Source organism: Oncorhynchus gorbuscha, linkage group LG03 (genome assembly GCF_021184085.1).
Source record: "Oncorhynchus gorbuscha isolate QuinsamMale2020 ecotype Even-year linkage group LG03, OgorEven_v1.0, whole genome shotgun sequence".
NCBI lineage: Eukaryota > Metazoa > Chordata > Actinopteri > Salmoniformes > Salmonidae > Oncorhynchus > Oncorhynchus gorbuscha.
The window spans coordinates 64,202,363-64,226,050 of record NC_060175.1 but is presented as its reverse complement, the minus strand read 5'-3'; the positions used below and the strand labels follow the sequence as shown (position 1 = coordinate 64,226,050).

Below are 23,688 nucleotides of genomic sequence, written 5' to 3'. Positions count from 1 at the left end.
AAGTAAAAAAAAAAAAAAAAAACTCCTACTACTACTTTCAATGTTGTAGCTATCAATTGTCCAACCAACAATCAACCATATTAGCAAACTTATTTCATTTCAAACTTCACATTTCTATAGTAGGGCCTTATAGGTTATTTATTATAATGAACGATATCAGCAAAATGTCCCCAGAAAGTGGTCGGGGTCTATCATTTTTTTCCGGTTTATCACCCCAGCTCTAATTTCAAGGCATCATAATCCAGTGCTATCAGCTAGTTGGGATCTGAGAGCAGTCAGTGATACAGAGGGAGACTGAATGAGGGGGTTACATGGCAGCTAGTGGTGCCCAGTGAGGGAAGACTGGAGGACCATAGAAATGGGATACATGAAGCAGATATTACCTTTGACAGCGACAGTGAAGGATGGGTCACATTATATTCTGTCAGCTCTATGCCATACATTTATCTGCAACACTACTGAACATTTCACACAGGCTCCAGTTCTTACCCGCACGTCAGGGTGGTTGTATATGGTGACAGCTTCAGGACTGACGGTTACATCTTCCACCAATAGGAGTTCCAGAGTGGCTGAGACAGGGGTCAGAGGGTCAAACTGCCAGAAAGAAGGTGAGATAAAACAGGATGGGTGCCATGGTTACAGGTGTCAGAGTGACACCAAGATGAGATTAGCCTACATGGCGGTGTTCTTAAAAAGTTGAGTTCTGTGGTTAAGGTCAAGTGGAATCATAGGGGAAGTCTTAGTATCAATGGCAAAATTAAATGCTGTACTTTAGTATTTGTGACCCGTTTCAAGAAACTAGGCCTATGTCGCACGTCACTACTTCACAGGAGAGGCATTTGAACATGTTATTTTTTTTGTTGATGAAATGTTTTTTTGTTGTTGTTGCAGAAATGCCTTCGGGAACACAAACTTTCATGTGCCTTAATAACAAACTTGTATCTGTAAATATTAATGAAATTGTTACATCGAGGGTTGGTTTAGCCATGGAAAAATACAGGAACCTTCCCGCTAGCCATGATTGGTTGAGATAATGGATGGGCTGGACAAGTAGCTGCTCAGTATGTGAGGATAATCCTTTCTACCTGCAGCTTTTTTTAAAGATATCATGAAGAACTGAAAATGTTTTTTTCTACTTCTCTCAACATTGCTGCCCTGAAGGTAATAGTGCCCTCGACAAAGTGGGAAAAAGTTGCGATGGACTACTTTCTAGAGGATGATTGTGCCATGCTGACTCTGAAAATGAATCAGACAATGAGGAAATCCCTGATTTAGGTAAAAACATTTGAATTGAACCAGACATGGTAGAGTCTTCTGATGACAATGGTTGGGAAGAAACGGTGTCATTGTCACGGAAGAAATTGAACGAGTTTTGAAATCAGTGTAATGCCCGGTGGAAGCAGAGAGATGACAGCCAAAAGCAGAGAGAGTTCATAAGGAGAACACAGAAAGACTGTTGTATAAAACACTGGCCTCCAGATTACATCTTCAAACTAAGGGCAACCCTCACATCCATTACATCCATTACAGAGAGGGAGAAGTGTTCATCCATGTATACGGGTAAGTCGAGCTACATTTTCAGATATTATAAGTTTCTAATTCTGTCAGAAAGTCATTTTCATTGCAAGTTAATGCGTACTGTTAGCTAGCTGGCTCGCTAGCGAATGTTACGTGTACGATCTGTGTAGTAATAGTATTTGTATCTCTGAAACCATTTGCATTTCTAGTTAAAGCCTAATGTTAGCTAGCTAGCTAACATTGAACCTAGTTGGTTAGCTTTTGCTACCTGCAGAGCCATGCATGGTAGTATTGCAATGTTCAAAATACCTGGGAAATCCGAAAAATACGAGGTCAAATCATCACTTCAGTGATCTTCAGGTCGGAAAGTCGGAGCTCTAGAAAAAGGCTCGAGTTGGAATTTCCAGTTGAGTGACCATTCAAATAAATGTTTCCCCAGTTGGAGCTATTATTTTCCGAGTTCCCAGTTGAACGCACTGAAGTCGGATATTTCCGATTTCCCAGTACTTTTGAACACGGCATTAGATTTCAGATTATAGTTCATTGTTTAGCTAGCTAGATGTCTAAACAAAAGACTCCACTATGCAAGTAACTATTTCCCTGTACCGTTGACACCTTCTGTATCCTGTACATGTAACAAATAAACATAGATTTTATTTGATATAGTTTGTGTTTACCAGAGACGGTAATGTGAAGAACATGACATGCATCAAAGTCTGATTAGGATATAGGCCAAGGACGAGATCAAATGCATTTTTACTACTACTTTCACACTGTGAATCCTTAAAATAGATGGGTGGGGCTAAGGCTTAAGAGGGTGTGAACATTGCAAAATATGTGTAGACAAATTAGAGCTCTCTGGTATGTGTAGCAAAAACATTCAGGGGCCATTTTCTCAAAAGTGGGGTTACAAGTGTATCAACTTTCCAGGCAGAATTATTTCCCCATTGTTCCTCAACTGCAGTGTATGATATACAGTCTACTAGCTCAGTCTCTCTACTTTCCTCCAATGTAAAATTTTACTACATAGGACCGAATCCAGGTGGTGGGTCACATCTGTACAGTTCTTGAAGATCTGACTTTCGGCTCTCATGCCTTGTGTTGCTATAGCAACCTCTAAGCTGATGAAATGTTTATTTTCTGTGGTCACAGGCCACTACACATTCAGCCAACAGCATCCTGCCTGCCAGTCACAGGAAGTGAAAAACCCACAAATGTTCACAATGGCTCTCAAAATGGTGGCTTGTCTAATTACGTAAGATAAGTGTGATGTTTCTCTGCTAAAAGGTTGTGTTTCTGTCTTACCGGACTGAGAACCTTAGCAGCCTTGAGGTGGGGGACCTGGTAACTCAGAGCTGTTACTGTGATAGCAGCAGTCCCAGACTGGTGGTGGACAAGGACCGTCTGACGACCTGACACACAAGAAGACATTTCTGTTGGACAAAACTGTTGAAATTTCCTTCAAAAACAACTGGTATTATACCTGGTTTCACCTGGTATTAGACCAAAGAATACAAATAAAATCAAGCAAGAATACCATCATGAGGAATATCAAAATTATACCATGAAGTTTCTTCTGTTTGTTGCTGTCCTGCAGTAATTCCAGCTTCATAGGCATGGTGGGTTCGATACTGGCCAGGGACACCTTGGTCGACTCCCAGACGATACTCAGAGAGCTGAAGTTGTCAAACCTCCTGCCTTGCTGGTCAAAGGCAGCCAGGTCCAGCACAGGGTTGCGGTAGTTTGAGACAGGCACCTGCAACAAATAATGTTACAGTTCTTCCAACGCACTATTTCTTTCTAAATTAAACTGACAAGGATGAAGACATTCAATTCAATACAACTTTATTTATCCCCCCAGGTGCAATTAAGAAAGGCAGAATGGCAAACTTGACATGATCTTATTTCTTTAGTTATCCCCCACATTGAAATTGGGGAGGGGAATGTGGATCTGTCTCCATCCGTTAGTATGTTCGTTCTCACACACGATCGCTCAAAACAGCACTGGCCCGATTTTGAAGAAACTTCGGTGAATTATGCGTCTTGCCGTGGAGATCAGGAATGTACAAAATGACACTGATTGGCCAGATGGTGGCGCTATTACAAGAGATTGAAAAAGCAAACTTTGAGAGTTCACGCCCCTCACCCAGTCTTGATTTTAATTTATTTTACCTTTACCTATTTAACTAGGCAAGTCAGTTAAGAACAAATTCTTATTTTCAATGACGGCCTAGGAACAGTGGGTTAACTGCCTTGTTCAGAGGCAGAACGACATATGTTTTACCTAGTCAGCTTGGGGATTTGATCTTGCAACTCGTACTGTGCTCTAACCACTAGGCTACCTGCCACCCATGACCCAAGTCATGAAATTTGGTACATAAGTCTCTCCTTACAAGGAACAAAATTTGCCTCAGGGACCCATATGGTTGCCATGATGTATTTTCCACCATATAGAATTTGGTGAAAATCCCGCTACTCTTCTGACACCGAATGACTGATCTGCACTACATTTGATGTGTGGCATCTATGGACAAAGGTCAACATTTTCCAGACCTAAAACAACATGGCCACTATTGACCAATAAACATTTACGTGGTCTGGAACAAAAATGCAAATAAAATCAGTCAAGAATATTTGTATTGTAACCACTTTTGGTACACATGTAGCAAACACTGTCAAGACTCAATATATGCAAGAATATTCATATCGACCTCATGTGGTGTTCTAACAGGCACATGTTTAGATCACTTGATCCATTTGACTCAGGGAAATGAGTCTGGCTAACCCACACGATATCTCAGCAACCACTGGGCCAATTTTTACTCCACTTGGGCGAATGATGCGTCTTGCCATAGATCACTTAATGCATCATTTGTGAGGGACGACATGTTTACTGTTGCCAGCCACCTTTTTTGTGTAGCCAGCTCCTGTGCCAAGTGTGTTTGAATGTGTGCTGTGTAAACACTGCCCTTTTATTTTTCTCACCAGTTGTTTGTTCTGCTGCAGCAGAGGGCAGGTAAGGTCCAGTTGGGGACTTGTGTACACAGGGACCAAGGTGAGGCGAGAGGGAGGGGCGCACACGAACATCACCACTGCTGGCTCCACCGCAGGATAGGGATTGGTCAAACTAGGCTGGTTCCCCACAGTAAGTGCCAATACCTGGAGAGGTAGTTTTAACATGCTTATTACCTGTTCATAACAGACGTATTACCGTTTGTAACAAAGCATTTAATCTACAATGTATCTTAAAGAGCTAGAACGTTTCTTTAAAGCCTAGGGCCATATTCAGTAGGTGCCAAACAAGAAAAAGCCCATTCCCTCACCTGTTCTCCCAGGGCTCTACAGGTTGCTCTGACCCAGTGTCGGAGGTAGCTGCGGGAGGTGGGCCCGGTCAGAGCCAGGCTAACACTGTTCTCATCCTCAGCCTTTAGGTTCCGGAAGAACTTGGAGGGTTCTAGAACCCAGGGCTTGGGTCCGCCCTCAAAAAGCATGTCCTTAGAGGAGCCCAGGGTCACCAAGGCAACAGAGGCAGGGTCCACAGCCTGCACATGACAACATGTAGAGCATGTACAGGTTAGTGAATGGAGAAGTGGCATACTGTATTTTGTAGAGTAAAATTATATTTGATGAACATTTACTGCTTATTTTTTGTTAGATGTTTTCTGGAGAAAGCTCTCAGGTTTGACACTGCTAATCCTAAATGGTTCAACTTCAGGAGATTTTTCAATTACGTCAAGCAGGAAGACAGACAGACAACGTGGTAATAGGATGGTAAGGTAAATGCTACAGTAGCTATTTGAAGGGAGCATAAACTCCCAGATTCCTTCTCAGAGTAAGAGTAACGATAAATCTGGCTCACTCATTAGAAGCTTATCTTAACCTCCTAAAATAACAATTTCCTGGTAATGTACCAAAGAGCACCGTCTTACCATGCACTTGGGTTAATGGGATGAAAACCCATGGTCATGGAAGAGAGGATGCATGACAAAATTATCCATGCATGGGAATGGAGATGCCTCTCTGCTTTACATAAATTGTCCATTCTATGGGCCGAGTTGACATCAATTCCATTACAGTGAAGTACTTGAGCCAAAGCAGCAACAGAGAAAACAAATCAGTGTATTGAGTGCATGAGGGCATAATTAAAATGCATAAAACACTGACGAAACCCAGGAGGTAATTGAACACTAGCTGATCCTTGCAATTCTGCCATGATCGCAGAGATAAAAGTGTGTGTGTTGTGAATGTGTGTGTGTCTGGGTGTTGAAAGGCGCCCGCATACTGGTTCGGTTTGCTCCAAGCAGCTAAGCATACGTCTGTGCCTCGCATAATCCCTTAAAAGACCTTCGCTTGAAAAATGATATATTACGGTAATATTACTGTTTGTCCCCCTTGAGACGCCATAGCAACAACATACCCAGCATACACTTCCTCAAATTAGTCAGAATTCATCTATGATAAATAAACAAAATCTGTAGTGTTTTTGCAGAGGCGGTCGTAGTCGCATAATTTTACATCTAACTAAGATGTTTGGTGCAGTAAGTGAATGACAAACACTTAATTGAAGAATCCCATCCATAGTTCCCACTCCTACTATGAGTAGTACCGTTGACTAATCACCGACGAAGGGGCTTACATCACTGGGGCCGATCTCCCTGCCATCCAGGACATCTATACCAGGCGGTGTCAGAGGAAGACCCTAGATATTGTCAGACTCCAGCCATAGACTGCTCTCTCTACATGGCAAACGGTACCGATACGCCAAGTTTGGAACCAATAGACATTTAACATTACATTTAAGTCATTTAGCAGATGCTCTTATCCAGAGCGACTTACAAATTGGTGCATTCACCTTATGACATCCAGTAGAACAGCCACTTTACAATAGTGCATCTAAATATTTTAAGGGTGGGGGGGGTGAGAAGGATTACTTTATCCTATCCTAAGTATTCCTTAAAGAGGTGGGGTTTCAGGTGTCTCTGGAAGGTGGTGATTGACTCCGCTGTCCTGGCGTCGTGAGGGAGTTTGTTCCACCATTGGGGAGCCAGAGCAGCGAACAGTTTTGACTGGGCTGAGCGGGAACTGTACTTCCTCAGTGGTAGGGAGGCGAGCAGGCCAGAGGTGGATGAACGCAGTGCCCTTATTTGGGTGTAGGGCCTGATCAGTGATCTCTGAACAGCTTCAACCCCCAAGCAATGACTGCTAAATAGTTAGTTAAATAGCTACCCGGACTATCTGCAATTGACCCCCTTTGCACAAACTTTTTGACTCATCACATATGCTGCAGCTACTGTTTACTATCCGTCACTTTATTGCTAGTTATACGTACATATCTACCTCATACCGTGCATATCACCTCGGTACAGGTACCCCTTGTATATAGCCAAATTATCGTTACTCATTGTGTATCTATTATTACGTATTTTACTTTTCTATTATTTCTCTTTTCTTTCTCTCTACACTGTTGGGAAGGGAAGCATTTTTTTTTACTGCTAGTTCACAACTGTTGTTTACGAAGCATGTGATTAATAAAAATGTATTTGAATTTACGTCAGCTACTGAACTTAGACTTCCCTTAAGAAAATGTTGGGTGTGCAAACAGCTAAAAAAAAAAAAAAAACCTGCCTAACACCAAAATGAACAAAAAATAAAGGACAACTCATCAGGGTGTGTAGGTGCAGGGGTTAAAAACAAGCTTTACAAAACAACTTCAATCTCAAGTCTCTTTTTATGCTTTGACCGGGGAAGAGGTTGATGAAGACCAATATGAAATAAACGTGTGTGAATAGGCCATGCCTTAAGGTACAGGTAGGAGGGGCATGGACTCACTCTGAGTGGTGGGTAGGCAGCAATGGTGATCTTGGTGCTGAGGTGGACGTTGCCGTGGGTGTAGCTGACCGTCAGGGTTGTGTATCCTGGGGCAAGAGCCTGGGCCCGTACCCCACTGCAGTGGTCCTGCCCTGGAGCCAGCCTACCTGTATTTGTATTTATAACAGATCCTCATTAGCTGCTGCAGAGGCAGCAGCTACACTTCTTGGGGTCCAGCAAAATTAAGGTCATTTATACCATTTTAAAACATTAAAATTCACAGATTTTACAACAGTGTGCCCTCAGGCCCCTTCATGACTACATCCATGTGTATGTATAGTGTGTATGTTATCGTGTGTGTGTGTGTGTGTGTGTGTGTGTGTGTGTGTGTGTGTGTGTGTGTGTGTGTGTGTGTGTGTGTGTGTGTGTGCGTGTGCATGCATGTGTCTGTGCCAATGATTGTGTTGCTTCACAGTCCCCGCTGTCCCCTAAGGTGTTTTTTAAAATCTGATTTTTAAATCTAATTTTACTGCTTGCTTCAGTTACTTGATGTGGAATAGAGTTCCATGTAGTCATGGCTCTATGTAGTACTGTGTGCCTCCCATAGTCTGTTCTGGACTTGGGGACTGTGAAGAGACCTTGTGGCATGTAATGTGGGGTATGCATGGGTGTCCGAGCTGTGTGCCAGTAGTTTAGACAGACAGCTCGGTGCATTGAATAAAAGTAGTAATGAAGTCAATCTCTCCACTTTCAACCAGAAGATTGACATGCATAATATTAATGTTAGCTCTCCATGTACATTCAAGGGCCAGATGTGCTGCCCTGTTCTGAGTCAATTGCAATAAGTCCTTTTTGGTGGCACCTGACCACACGACTGAACAGTAGTCAAGGTGCGACAAAACTAGGGCCTGCAGGACCTGCCTTTTTGATAGTTTTGTTAAGGCAGAGCATCGGTTTATTATAGACAGACTTCTTCCCATTTTAGCTACTACTGCATCAATATGTTTCGACCATGACAGTTATTTATTATTTATTACAAGATTTAGTTGAGGTTTAGGGTTTAGTGCGTGTTTTGTTCCTAAAACAATACTTTGATTTAGAAATATTTAGGGATAACTTATTCCTTGCCATCCACTCCGAAACTAACTGCAGCTCTTTGTTGAGTGTTGCAGTCATTTCAGTCGCTATAGTAGCTGACGTGTATACTGTTGAGTCATCCGTATGCATAGAAACTCTGGCTTTACTCAAAGTCAGTGGCATATCATTAATAACAATAATTTAAAAAGCAAGGGGCCTAAACATCTACCCTGGGGAATTCCTGATTCTAACTGAATTATATTTGATTGGCTTCCATTAAAGAACACCCTCAGTGTTCTGTTAGACAAGTTACTCTTTATCCACATTATAGCAAGGGATGTAAAGCCATAAGACATACGTTTTTCCAGCCGTAGACCATAATCAATAATGTCAAAAGCTGCACTGAAGTCTAACACCTGTAGGAAGGGAGAGAGACAGAGACATACGGCTGCAATCCTGGCCCTAGAGAACAACAAAGTCTATCTGTTATCTGCTCCTCTGTGGATCAAGGGAAATTAAAACCGTATTGCCAATCTGAGAAGGACATAAAAGTTGAACACTACAGAGGGTATTTTTGAAGGCTCTGCCCCCAAGCTAGGTAAAGTATTGTCAGGGTTTTAAACTGCATGGGGGAATGCCTCACCCTCCAGCAGCTGGAACACTCCCTGGGTCTCCTCCTCCACCTGCAGGTCAAAGTGACTGCAGTCACTCAGCATCACCTGCTGCTCCACTCCCCACATTCCTCCCTCCCCTAGCAAGCCAAAGATCCGGAGGGGCAGCTCCAGCACCAGCCCCACACGGGCCTCCACCGGGCAGGGAGAGAAGTCCATCCCCACCGGCTCTACCACATACACCTGGGGATGGGGGATAGAAGGGCAGTGAGCTGAAGTCCAGACAACGGTAACAGTTCTTGCTAAATTTTTTCAATGGACTCGTTTAATTATTTTAATTGACGTAACATTCTTCCAAACATTATAGATATACTAACCAGTAGAGTTTTAATATCAGTTCAAAAAGACGTAAGATATGTAATGAGGTTATTCTGTAAAATGAAGAGTGGGGGCTATCTATATATACACACACACACACGGTCTCACCTTCATTGCGCCATAGTGCATTGGGTTGCGTACATCATGGGCGTACACCACACTGACGCCGATGTCACTGACGGTCGTCATCACTCCTTTGACTGTCACTGTGGCAACGGCTAGGTTAGAGGAGGACCAGCTGAAATTCCCACTGCCTCCTGCTGCCTGGTACACAATGCAACATGGGTAAATACACCAACATCAAGAGACACTTGTACAAATTAGAAGGTAGTAATAAGAAGTCATGAAAGAAGATTCAGAAAATAAATGTCTAAATATTAGCGCTGTCCCCACCAAAAATAAAAAAAATAATTTAAAAATAAATAAATAGGTCGACCAACTACAAATCATTAAAATCCAGACTGAAAATATTTACACAAGAAGCAACCTAATATCACACAGTCAACTCGTCATTTAGTAAGTTCGCCATTCTGCGATTCTGACTGTAAAAATCGCAGTCTTCAACACAATGCTCTTTATGTCATCATAAAGCGCACGGTTTGATGAAATAATTAAGACACAAATTACTAGAGGGAGTCTGACCGTAATTGATTTGACTGTGCTTAGACTTGCGGCACAGTTTATCATCCATGTTGCTGAAACTGCAACATACAGTGCATTCAGAAAGTATTTACACTCCTTCCCTTTTATAACGTTAGACTTATTCTAAAGGATTAAATAAAAGAAATGCGCTCAATCTACACACAATACCCCATAATGACAAAGCGAAAACAGGATTTTAGAAATGTTTATTAGTTAGGGATTTATCAAACGAGCCTGCTGTGCTGCTCCGTGTGGCTTTGTATGACATTGGTTCTTAGGAGGTTGTGCTAGAAATTGAAGGGAAGAGTTTATTTTTTTAATAGGATCATACTCAGATTCACATAGCTTTGTGTCTCCTATGATCATTCTATTATGGTTGCATTGCAAATTAATTCATGTAGACAGTCACACAGCAGTTTGGTGTTCCCAGTATTTTTTCAACCAACTGAGCCATCAAGACCACGTTTCAGAGCTACACAAGCAACATAAGTAATCTGTTGATGCATAATGGACACTTCTCGCACTCTTTGTGGCCTCTTTCTCCACTACATCTATACAGTACATACTTAGCCAGTTTTACTAGTTGACAAGTAGCATATAGAGCATTCGGAAAGTATTCAGACCCTGTCTCCACATTTTGTTACGTTACTGGCTTATTCTAAAATCTACATAAAATGATACCCCATAATGACGAAGCGAAAACAGGTTTTTACAAAAATAAATAAAATATTCAGACCCTTTGCTATGAGACTCGAAATTTAGCTAAGGTGCATTCTGCTTCCAATGATCATCCCTGAAATGTTTATACAACTTGATTGAAGTCCACCTGTGGTAAATTCAATTGATTGGACATGATTTGGAAAGGGACACCTGTCTATTTTGGTCCCAAAGTTGACAGTGCATGTCAGGGGGAAAACCAAGCCATAAGGTCGAAGGAATTGTCTGTAGAGCTCCAATATAGGATTGTGCTGAGGCACAGATCTGGGGAAAGGTACCAAAACATTTATGCAGCATTGAAGATCCCCAAGAACACAGTGGCCTCCATCATTCTTAAATGGAAGTAGTTTGGAATCACCAATACTCTTTCTAGATCTAGCCGCCAGGCCAAACTGAGCAATCGGGGGAGAAGGACCTTGGTCAGGAAGGTGACCAAGAACCCGATGGTAACTCTAACAGAGTTCCAGAGTTCCTCTGTCGAGATGGGAGAACCTTCAAGAAGGACAACCATCTCTGCAGCACTCCACCAATCAGGCCTTTATGTTAGTGTGTGCAGACGGTAGACACTCAGTAAGAGTACCTAATGATTCTCTGGGCTGATGAAATCAAGATTGAACTCTTTGGCCTGAATGCCAAGCGTCATGTCTGAAGGTTAACCTGCCACCATCCCTACGATCAAGCGGGGTAGTGGCAGCATCATACTGTGGAGTTGTTTTTCAGCGGCAAGGAATGGGAGACTAATCAGGATTGAGGGAAAGATGAACGGAGCAAAGTAGAGGCCTCAACCGCAAATGTCTATCAGTAGGAGGGAAAAGCAATGGCTGTCCAAACTCTGTTGCACGAGCAAAACTCATGCGACCACTTGACGTGATGTCATCTTTCTGGCTCGTTTTTCAAAATAAAAGCATGAAACGGTCTGAAGACTGTTGACATCTTGAGGAAGCGGTAGGAAAAGGAATCTGGTTGATATCCCTTTAAATGGAGCAAAGGGAGGCTATGGAACATGGAGTTCTATAAAAATAGAAGTCACTTCCTGGTTTGATATTCCTCAGGGTTTCGCCTGCAATATCAGTTCTGTTATACTCACAGACAATATTTTGACAGTTTTGGAAACTTAAGGGTGTTATCTATCCAATATTAATAATAATATGCATATATTAGCAACTGAGACTGAGGAGCTGGCCGTTTACAATGGGCACCTTTTCATCCAAGCTACTCAATGCTGCCATAAGAAGTCAACTGAAATGCATTCCAGGTGACTACCTCATGAAGCTGGTTAAGAGAATGCAAAGCTGTCATCAAGGCAAAGGGTGGCTACTTTTAAGAACCTCAAATATTTTGATTTGTTTAACACTTTATTGGTTACAACATGATTCCATATGTGTTATTTCATAGTTGTGATATCTTCACTAATATTCTACAATGTAGAAAATAGTAAAAAAAATAATAATAATGAGTAGGTGTGTCAAATTTTGACTGGTACCGTTTATAAGTATTGAAATATAGGCTTATTAACTAAGTATTAAGACTAAGTATTAAGACTAAACAGGATGCGCTCTTTGGCATATAACTCTAGAGTGGTTATGCAAAGCTTACTAATGATAATAACATTACTTATTATTATTAACATCAACGAGATCAAGAAAAAGGAGGGTTATTATTAGAAATACAATTTTCCCTGACAATTTGGAACAATGTAAACACTAAATAAATAAATACCAGAGAGGCTGTTCTAAGAAAACGTTTATAAAGCCTTTATTACAGTATAGCAAATATTTAAAAAAAGCCAAATTTGTGAATTTGTTTATCCGACATGTGGTTGCGTTAGGTTTGGTGCTCACGGAATCAGTAGGTCTTAAACACTCAAACAGAAGCAGGATCTGTCTTACTTCTGCATACATATATGGATGATCTATAAAGCCAGTTAGGATGTTGAATGATTGATTGATGTTTCCTCTCTCCTCACTTTTCTTAGTGCTGTTTTCTCATCTCCTAATGCCGCTGCTGCCTTGGCCACATTGTTCTCAACACCAATATGCTGGTTAAATGTGCTATTATGCACAGAGCAACATGGTCTAACAAAAGACGACAATTCAATAGAGCACTGATGTTTCAGAGCCACAGATAGCAACCGCTATCCAAAACTGAAGCGCATTGGTTAAAAAAAAAACGAACATAATTTGTATTGGTGTTGTACCATTGTTCTTACGTAATATAACCATATACAATTTTAGTAGCACAGTGATGGACTGTGCCATCCCCACGGCCTCCACAATGGATTAGTCTGCTCAGACTGCTGCGAATCAGACAGGTACACCATTCAATTATTATATATTTTTTGCTACTGCTTGACTAAAGAAATCTCTGTTGACCAACAGCCTATCGACCAAACAATAGACCAGTTGACTACATGGGGTCAACCCTACTAAATATATTCATAAACACACATCTTGATGCAAGTCTAGTGGCTGACTTGAGAGATTCTTCAGCAACATGGGTTCCAAAAGAAGAGTATCAGTGAACATAAACTGAATGATTCTAGACTGGCTTGTATTAAAAATTGACAACTACCTGTATTGTGTACTGGTAGGCTCCAACCTTAGGCTGCCATGGAAACGTGAGGATACTGGGACTGAGGACTATGGGATTGTACATTTCTACATCCTGTTCATTATGGACCGTGTTGGCCAGCTCATGGACTCTTCCATTCTAGAACAGAAAAACAACAACCTTGTTAACTTAAGACATAACCAAGCTATTTCTAACTAATGATAATGATCTCCCACAGTTGGATATAAGATAACACACAAAATATCTGCGAAGAAACTAATTCAAGGTTATGCCAAAACTCACTTGATCCACCACAGATTTGAGCACAGCTTCAATTAGTGTTAGCCCGTTTTTCAAAGCCTTGACACGGTGGTAGGACCCATTCAGGGAGGACTCCAGAATCTCAAAGTACTCCTCTGGGAAGGCAGCTTCGATCCGAATGTTCTGCAGACAGAAACAATCAAGAGAGTAGCACTTAAAAATACAGAAGGAAATAAGACAGAGAAGAACTGTTTTAAAGTGTGGAAAAAAACAACCATTAAATAGGACAAATGATGTAGGCCAAAAATGTCCTAAATCTTCCTTTCCGGTATTTTTATGTCTCCCAGCTGTATTTCAGTCTGCAGTTGATTAAACATCAAGAGGAAGATGCAGAATTATACTGACAATAAATTAGGTTTTCCATTTTATAAGAGTGAGAAGAGTGACAGTGTTAACAGATTTAACAAACAGACCAATCAATGACGGTATAGAATTAAGACAACTTAGGCAGAGCTTACTTACATCAGATAGGTAAATCCTATTACTTGACTTGTCAAACACTTCAATGAGGATATTATACACTCGTCCTGTTTCCAGGACCCAGCTCTCTCCAGGATTAATCTTAAATCCTGGGAGAAAAAGACAATACGAGTTAAAATTTGAACTGGAATGGTTTACTTTAAAATTAAAATCGCTAATACACAAGGATGAAAGCATGCAAACATACCCAAGTATCCTGGTTCCACCACATACAGAGTCCCGTTGGGCAGACGAGACACCCCTTGCATGCGAAGGCCTGAGCAATTGTTATTAAGGACAATAATGTTAGGTACACAAAGAGTGGCTTTCTGGGACCGTTTTTAGTTATACTGACAACACGGTTCATGTCTCGTGTTTGTCAAGTGCACAATACAACTCGCTGGGGTAGGGTCTTAAAACTTGTTATGGCTGCAATACCACTAACGGGATAAGTGTCATCAACAACCGCTGAATAGCATAGCGCTACATTCAATAAATATTACTATAAATATTAATATTCATGAAATCACAAGTGCAATATAGGAAAACAGCTTTTTGTCAATCCACCTGTCGTGTCAGATTTTGAAATTATGCTTTACAGCAAAAGCAATACAAGCGTTTGTGTAAGTTTATCGATCGCACGACAAAACATTAAGTACACTTAGCATCAGGCAGCTCGGTCACAAAAATCAGAAAAGCAATCAAATTAATCGTTTACCTTTTATCTTCTCTCACGAGATTCCCAGTTACACAACAAATGTTCCTTTTGTTCCATAAAGATTATTTTTATATCGCGTTGTGTTGAGAAATCCACAGGAAAGAGCGGTAAGCGGTAAACGACAACGCAGACAAAATTCCAAATAGTTTCCATAATGTCCACAGAAACATGTCAAACTTTTTTTATAATCAATCATCAGGTTGTTATTAAAATATATAATCGATAATATATCAACCACAAATGTCTTTCACAGTAGGAGGGAAAAGCAATACCTATCCAAACTCTGTTGCGCGAGCAAAACTCATGTGACTACTTGACGCAATGTTATCGTTCTGGCTCATTTTTCAAAATAAAAGCCTGAAACTATGTCTGAAGACTTGACACCTTGTGGAAGCGATAGGAAAAGGAATATGGTTCATATCCCTTTAAATCCAGCAAAGGGAGGCTATGGAATATGCAGTTCTCAAAATAGAAGCCACTTCCTGTTTTGATTTTCCTCAGGGTTTCGCCTGCAATATCAGTTCTGTTATACTCACAGACAATATTTTGACAGTTTTGGAAACTTTAGAGTGTTTTCTATCCAATACTAATAATAATATGCATATATTAGCAACTGAGACTGAGGAGCTGGCCGTTTACAATGGGCACCTTTTCATCCAAGCTACTCAATACTGCCCCTGCAGCCATATGAAGTTAAGTAGAGCTTTAGCTCGTCAGTCTGTCAAGTCCTGTTATATTACTGCCAGTCTCTGCTCCACTAGGCACTCTGCTCCACTAGGCACTCCGCTCCACTAGGCACTCAACGGTCTGATATACCACAGCTTTCAGCCAATCAGTATTCAGGGCTCAAACCATACAGATTACAAAATAGAATGGAACACTAAACTTCACCATTACTCCCTTCCTACACAGTGCACCATTCATGTTACACACCATTGCATGTCATTACAATAACCATTACGCAACCCTGTTGATGTGACAAGTGTTGTGACATGATTAGGGCTGTTACGGTGACCGTATTAACGACACACCGACAGTCACAAATCATGACCGCAGTCAAATTCCACATGACCGTTGAGTCACAGTAACTAGGCTTCTCCAAAACTGTGCTCTGATGCCACTGATGGTCATTAGTAGCTTAACTTGCTGATGGTCAGTGCTCTGCCTACAGGCCACTATTTAAAACAGGATCCCAGCTTTCTCATGCGGCTATATTTATTGCTCAATTCTTCAAATTAAGCACATTCATCCGCTTTACAACCAGTGTAGCTTACCTGGCATATAAAAAAATTAAGTGCTCATCATTCTTGGAACTTTTTTCAAATCAGCATCAGTCGCATCATGCAGCCTTCGAATGTATTAAAAATCAAAACATATAGCCTGAAGTTTGTATCTCAACTAAAGTTGCATAAATAACTAAATTAAGCATATAGGAGTACCTGTTTCTTTGTTTAACAGCTCAACACAGAATAGCCGCAAGTGCATACTCCCTCAGAAATCATTAGGGGAAAATATCATTTCTATTTTATTCAGCTATGTTCAATTGTATTGTTCCTACTATAAAATAAAATAACACCACTGGAATTCAGCAAATATTGTCTGTGAAATTAAACTAGTGTAGCCCACAGCCATATGACATAGCCAGATCAGGACTTAACATAAGGATGACTCAGAATATGCAATTCTGTTCTGAAATAGGCTACATTTTCTTCATATCATGTTTCTTTAGACCTGCCTAAAATAAATAATGGATTTATTGTGACGGTGTAGTCTATATTAAATTGATTAAAATAAAAAAAAATTATGTACATGTTCCAAAGGTTCACATCAGTGGCTTGTAGGCTATGCGTGGAAGCCGGAGACGCTAAACGTGTTTATGTTAATGGCCGATTATCATGAGACAGGCAGTTATTTGTATGACAATCACTGGCTGACCAAATTTCATGACTGCCACAGGCCTAAATGTTGCTGCATAGTTCCCAAATAATGTCATAGCACAGTAGAGGAGTCCAAAACTAATCAAGATCATATAAAGTGTGATATGTCTTAAAGGATACTCTTATGGTCCAGCACCACGTTGATATGTCCCAGATGCAGGCCATTGACCGTGGAGGTGCTCTGGTCCAGACTAGCCACGGCCAGCTCTTGGTTTCCATCAGGCCCAGCCACACTGTTCTGGAGGTGCAGCTCATACTGGTCACAGGGCATGGATAACTCTGGAACACAACAGAACTAACCTGGGTTAGTTCTTTATCATAATATCGCCAATATTTACTTCATAAACGTGTAACATGCCACTCTGAGCTGTGATATGAATACCATCTAACCATTCTTGGCACACGTGATTCAATACAGAATTTATTGTTCATTTACTTGATTCAAATTCAGACCTACCTGTGATCTTTCCCTGTCTAATCTTCTGGACCTTGTATTGGATGGATGTGCCCACCAGCAGGTAGACATCATGTGCAGGGCTCAGTAGGATGTTCTCCAGAATCAGCAGTTTCACCTCTGCTGCACCCACATCCTGTGTGAAGGGTAGATACCGTAGTTACGGCACAGCAAACTACACGCCGTTTGACATGCCGAGAAACCAGACCAAATCGGTTACAGTATGATTCACACGCTAGCAATAGCTCCCAACACTCCAAGGCATGTCATTAATCTAATTGTGTCAACTTTGTAATCATATTTCATATCACATTAAAAAAACGACTTTACATTTTTGGTATATAATTTACTGTTGTAAATACACCCTTCAGTGGTACTGTAATCGCTCTGTGTAATCGAATATTACGCCTACCCTATGACTGTGGAGTCTCATTTCAGACGGGTTAGACAGGCTCTACTAGCTGTGACATCACAGATAAGACTGGAGAGGAGACATCACTTTTACGCAAGTCAGATTGTTATTTATAGCCGTCAGTGGCCCCGGAGGGCTGCTGCCTGCCACGAGCCGAGACGATAGTAGGAAACTACTTCAACTAAGCTCAAGTGTTTATACCCCTTTGATGTTCCCTTCCCTAGCTTCTACAAAAAAAACACTTCTGATTTGAGGTCCTTGAGACAGTATTTAATTATTAACTATACAGTATGATACAGTCTACTTCAAAAAAAAACAAGGTAAGAAATTCAGGACATTTTTAAACCTTATAGAGAGATTCTTGGATTTTGGCCTTGAGCTTAGCGTGGCCCGTTTTCAGTCCTGACACCAAGATGATATCTCCCTGTTTCCCCACTCTCTCCATCTCAGAGATGTAACCAGGGGGGGTGTACGTAGACTCAGAGAATTTAAGAACCCTTGAGGGAGGGAAAGGGATTGGAAAACACATTACATGCCTATTATCGACAGTGACAAATGGACATCTTACAATTAACCTCTACATACAGAGGATAATATATTAGACTTGTGATACGATTACTTCAGTATAGGATAGGCCTGAGGTGTTGAGGTCAATTCTGGCACAAGGCAAATCATAACCAAATGTATTTAAATAACTTGATACGCCACAGGTAAGATTGAATTTGCATTGAATTGCCATCCTTAAACCAGTTGTTATAATGAGGTTGTTGACCATCTACTTTACATTCACGCTCACAGGCAGGTTGTTTTCTCCGTGATTGAGTGCATGGAAACGCACCTTAATGAGTTGTAGGAGTCAAGGAATCCATCCATGTCTGCATCTTTCACAATGGTCCAGTCAAACACCAGGCTTGCTAGAGTGCTGAAGGTGTTTCCTGCACAATCGACAATTTGGGGGTGAGAGACGTGGCCAAGTACATGCACCCATTGTTGGGATTAGATTTAACGTACATTGTGCAATTTAAGTTTCAACTTTCAAATATATTTTACACTGCTACTACAGGCAAAACATTGTACTGTGAATTTGTGTTGAAAGGACTTAAATTCCCCGTGGACAAGACGGCAAATACAGCACACCACTTTGACTAGTCCCTAAAGGCTGCAGTCCTATAAGCCCAAAAACCAATAATCCTCTTTCAACACGGTATTTCAGCTCTTCCATTTGATAGATCTGAGAGTAGTACACAGAAAGGCTAAAACAAACAGCAAAATGCAGCGCGCCTTAGGGGCCGTCATCAAACGGAATCAGGTTGTGGCTCCAGCTCATTTAACAGAGTTCGTCTGTGCCTGGCCCAAATGGAACCAGTGAGACAGAACAAAGAGACATTTAACCACTGCCTGAGGACAGGGAAGGCCTGCCATGGGGGATCACAATCATCACTACTGGAAAAGTCATTATACTGGCTAGTCCACACAACAATACTGTGGATCTCTCGATGCATTAAACTGAAGCGGATAGCACTTTTAAGTTGTTCTTATATCTGTAGTAAAGCTCTAATTACTCTACAAAGAACATTGCATTAACATGTTGCAGAGCACTTACATTGTAAAAAGTTTACACAAGTGGAATATCAGGACCGTTAATACAGAGGCAGGTATAGAGCCACTTAATGTCAAGTGTTGTGATGACAGCATACCGTGCCGTAAATCTCTCTGAGCAAGAGAGAACCAATGCTACAAGCTGTCCAATAACGCATAACAGTGCATCCTTGAACACTCCTCACCCTCAGAGTCCAGTGCGTGGATCTTCAGTTCCAGTGGTGAGTCCTCCAGGTGCAGCTCTCTGGTGGTGGACACTATCTGGATCTCACTGATGATGTCCACGATGGCATCACAGCGCAGTACCTGTCCCGTTACTGAGTACAGGAGAAGGGGACAGCCACACACACAGGTAATGCAGCCAGTTATCATCAAACCTTAGCAATGAGTGATACGGTACGAGGTGTATTCAACTCAAGAAGGGAAACATCTCAGAGTTCCTGCTGTGATTACTGATGGGCTACATTCAGTATTACTGCACCGATCTGTACAGTTTCAACATGATTGTTGTTAAAGAAGTTTATAAGAAAGGCATCTGAAAGGGCCTATGAGTTAGGCACCTCTAATTACAGTCTGTATCATGACAAGCCAGTAGCGCTGGAGTAAACATCTGGCTTGCAGTACTATTGCACAATGTGGTAAAGCAGCAGTTTTCATTCCTTTTACTGAGCCCCACAGGGAGGCACTTTTTACATCTAGCCAAGCACTTACAAACCGGATTAAGCTAAAAAAAAAGGGAAATGTTTCAACATATATAATACCAGTCAAAAGTTTGGACACACCTACTCATTGAAGGGTTTTATCTTTATTTTTTACTATTTTCTACATTGTAGAATAATAGTGAAGACATCGAAACTATGAAATAACACACGTGGAATCATGTTGTAACCAAAAAAAAAGTGTTAAACAAATCCAAATATATTTTACTCTTCAAAGTAGCCACCCTTTGCCTTGATGACAGACATGCACACTGTTGGCAGTCTCTCAACCAGTCATGAAGTAGTCACCTGGAATGTTAAATGTTCATTTGTGGAATTTCTTTCCTTCTTCCTTATCCTTTGAGCCAATCAGTTGTGTTGTGACAAGGTAGGGATGGTTTTCAGAAGACAGCCATATTTGTTACAAGACCAAGTCCATATTATAGCAAGAACAGCTCAAATAAGCAAAGTGAAACAACAGTCCATCATTGCTTTAAGACATGGTCAGTTAATGCAGAAAATTTAAAGAACAGAACGTTTAAGTGCAGTCGCAAAAACCATTAAGCGCTTAAGATGAAACTGTTCATTAGAGTTAAATGCACCTCAGATTGCAGCCCAAATAAATTATTCACAGAGCTCAAGTAACAGACATCTCAATATCAACTGTTCAGAGACTGCATAAATCAGGGGTTCATGGTTGAATTGCTGCAAAGAAACCACTACTAAAGGACACCAATAAGAAAGAAGAGACTTGCTTGGGCCAAGAAAGACGAGTAATGGACATTAGACCGATGGAAATCTGTCCTTTGGTCTGATGATTACAAATTTGAGATTTTTGGTTCTAACCGCCGTGTCTTTGTGAGACACAGAGTAGGTGAACGGATGATCTCCGTATCTGTGGTTCCCACCGTGTAGCATGGAGGAGGTGGTGTGATTTACTTGGCTGGTGACAGTGTCTGTGATTTATTTAGATTTCAAGGAAGACTTAGCCAGCATGGCTACCACAACGTTCTGCAGCGATATGCCATCCCATCTGGTTTACGCTGAGTGGGACTATCATTTGTTTTTCAACAGGACAATAACCCAAACCACACCTCCACGCTGTGTAAGGGCTATTTGACCAAGGAGAGTGATGGGGTCCTGCATCAGATGACCTGCCGTACACAATCACTTGACCTCAACCCAATTTAAATGGTTTGGGATGAGTTGGACAGCAGAGTGAAGAGAAAGCAGCCAACAACATTTACATTACATTTAAGTCATATAGCAGACGCTCTTATCCAGAGCGACTTACAAATTGGTGCATTCACCTTATGACATCCAGTGGAACAGTCACTTTACAATAGTGCATTTAAATCTTAAAGGGGGGGGGAATACTTATCCTATCCTAGGTATTCCTTAAAGAGGTGGGGTTTCAGGTGTCTCCGGAAGGTGGTGATTGACTCCGCTGTCCTGGCGTCGTGAGGGAGTTTGTTCCACCATTGGGGGGCCAGAGCAGCGAACAGTTTTGACTGGGCTGAGCGGGAGCTGTACTTCCTCAGTGGTAGGGAGGCGAGTAGGCCAGAGGTGGATGAACGCAGTGCCCTTGTTTGGGTGTAGGGCCTGATCAGAGCCTGGAGGTACTGAGGTGCCGTTCCCCTCACAGCTCCGTAGGCAAGCACCATGGTCTTGTAGCGGATGCGAGCTTCAACTGGAAGCCAGTGGAGAGAACGGAGGAGCGGGGTGACGTGAGAGAACTTGGGAAGGTTGAACACCAGACGGGCTGCGGCGTTCTGGATGAGTTGAAGGGGTTTAATGGCACAGGCAGTGCTCAGCATACATGGGAACTCCTTCAAGACGGTTGGAAAAGCATTCCTCATGAAGCTAGTTGAGATAATGCCAAGAGTGCACAAAGCTGTCATCAAGACAAGGGTTGCTATTTGAAGAATCTAACATGCATTTAGATTTGTTTATCACTTACTTTGGTTACTACATGATTGCATGTGTTATTTCATAGTTTTAAAGTCTTCACTATTATTCTAAAATGTACAAAATAGTCCAAATAAAGAAAAACCCTTGAATGAGTAGGTGTGTCCAAACTTTTGACTGGTACTGTAGTTCATAGGGCTGATTTAAGCAATACACTGAGTAGATTATCTGGCGATGGCCTATAGGCTAAATCACCTCAACATCCATGGACCGAAGTATAACAAGTCTTTACCTTGAACCAAGATTCCATACAACCTTTTCATGCAAGTAAAGCACATGTCGGATACAAAATGTCATGACAGACCTAATGGAAACAGCAAATTTGTCGGTAAACTTTCCAAATGTTGACAAAACAAATACGCTAGACATGGTGGGATCTTTTCATCTGTGTAAAATGAATTATGCGAGAAATGGCAGTTGAAATGCTTTCGTGCTAAAATATTGATATAATAAGTCGCTCTGGATAAGAGCGTCTGCTAAATGAAATTAAATGTAAATGTAATAACCATTATATCGAAGTAAACTGAGTCACATGACAAGGGAATTGATGCAATGTATTAGATTACAGATTAAATAAATAATGATGAACTTTCACCACCTTGTGAAGTACAAGGTGATGAGCTTGATGCTTCTTTCCAATAAATATCGAGGGTGTTATTCTGGTGACATGATGATCGATGCTTGGCTGCCATTTGACACAGTTTTATAATCTTGCTCTTTTGTCCATAATCATTTCATCATGTAGGCTATACCCACACTGTATCTGTGTGCAGTTGGCTTGAGCGCACATGCCAATACCAGAAAGGGCACATTCGCTATATAACGCAAACCGTCAGTCGAGTTGAAAATGTGATGAAAACCCATTTAACCTTTTCATACACGAGTTCCAGATATCTCTATTATATTTTTTTCTCCCAAATTTTGTGGTATTCAATTGGTAGTTAGTCTTGTCTCATCGCTGCAACTCCCGTACGGACTCGGGAGAGGCGAATGTCGAGAGCCGTGCGTCCTCTGAAACACAACCTAACCAAGCCGCAATGCTTCTTGACACAATGCCCTTTCTTGAAACACCCTACACCTGGTGACCGTGACAGTGTGCACTGCGCCCGGCCCACCACAGGAGTCGCTAGTGAGCAATGGGACAAGGACATTCCTGCCGACCAAGCCTTCCTCTAACCCAGACGATGCTGGGCCATTTGTGCACCGCTCCATGGGTCCCCTGGTCGTAGCCGGCTACAACAGAGCTTGGACTCTAACCCAGAATCTCTACTGGCACAGCTAGCACTGCGATGCAGTGCCTTAGACCACTGCGCCACACGGTAGGCCAAATTCCAAATATTTCTAACGGTCGCCCCAGCGTGAGTTGTTTATGCACACAATGTCAGAATGCACTCACTGCTCCAAAATGTGATTATTATGCAACAGAACAGTTAACACGAGCTGCCTGCTAATTATCTATAGGCTAACTTGTATTTTATAACAGTTTGAATTGAGGTGTGTTCCATCTCCTCATTAATTCACATAGAAGTAGCCCATTTTAGCGTTATGGACAATTTATGTTTGAGGCTTTACTGGGCCTGACAAACTTCTCTCTTCACGCACTTCACTAATGTTTGCGCAGATCAAGTATGAAAATATTTGAGCAGTCTTGCGCAAATTTGAACATTTCCTGGCTGGCGCTAACATTGCCTTCCTTGTTGTTTTCCTTACAAATAATAACTTTGGACATGTGTGAGTTCCAATCAAAGTAAGTTCCTTATTTTCTGCGTATTGTGTTGTCGTTTCTACTGTAGGTGCATACAGTCTGCATGTATGTATGTA

At 41.5% G+C, this 23,688-nt stretch overlaps 1 protein-coding gene across 1 annotated transcript in view; it reads right to left on the bottom strand.

The window, feature by feature from the left end:
- Positions 1 to 23,688, bottom strand: part of nup210 (nucleoporin 210) — a 56,682-nt gene that overhangs the window by 28,506 nt on the left and 4,488 nt on the right. The window contains exons 3-19 of the mRNA XM_046343258.1: positions 19,387 to 19,518; positions 18,441 to 18,537; positions 17,949 to 18,099; positions 17,194 to 17,326; positions 16,857 to 17,015; positions 14,290 to 14,358; positions 14,085 to 14,191; positions 13,605 to 13,745; positions 13,323 to 13,460; positions 9,501 to 9,656; positions 9,047 to 9,257; positions 7,348 to 7,493; positions 4,842 to 5,060; positions 4,504 to 4,677; positions 3,082 to 3,274; positions 2,824 to 2,930; positions 490 to 594 (exon numbers count right to left, since the gene is read on the bottom strand). Coding sequence (XP_046199214.1) covers positions 490 to 594; positions 2,824 to 2,930; positions 3,082 to 3,274; positions 4,504 to 4,677; positions 4,842 to 5,060; positions 7,348 to 7,493; positions 9,047 to 9,257; positions 9,501 to 9,656; positions 13,323 to 13,460; positions 13,605 to 13,745; positions 14,085 to 14,191; positions 14,290 to 14,358; positions 16,857 to 17,015; positions 17,194 to 17,326; positions 17,949 to 18,099; positions 18,441 to 18,537; positions 19,387 to 19,518 — 2,438 coding nt within the window. The remainder of the gene's footprint in view (positions 1 to 489; positions 595 to 2,823; positions 2,931 to 3,081; positions 3,275 to 4,503; positions 4,678 to 4,841; positions 5,061 to 7,347; positions 7,494 to 9,046; positions 9,258 to 9,500; positions 9,657 to 13,322; positions 13,461 to 13,604; positions 13,746 to 14,084; positions 14,192 to 14,289; positions 14,359 to 16,856; positions 17,016 to 17,193; positions 17,327 to 17,948; positions 18,100 to 18,440; positions 18,538 to 19,386; positions 19,519 to 23,688) is intronic.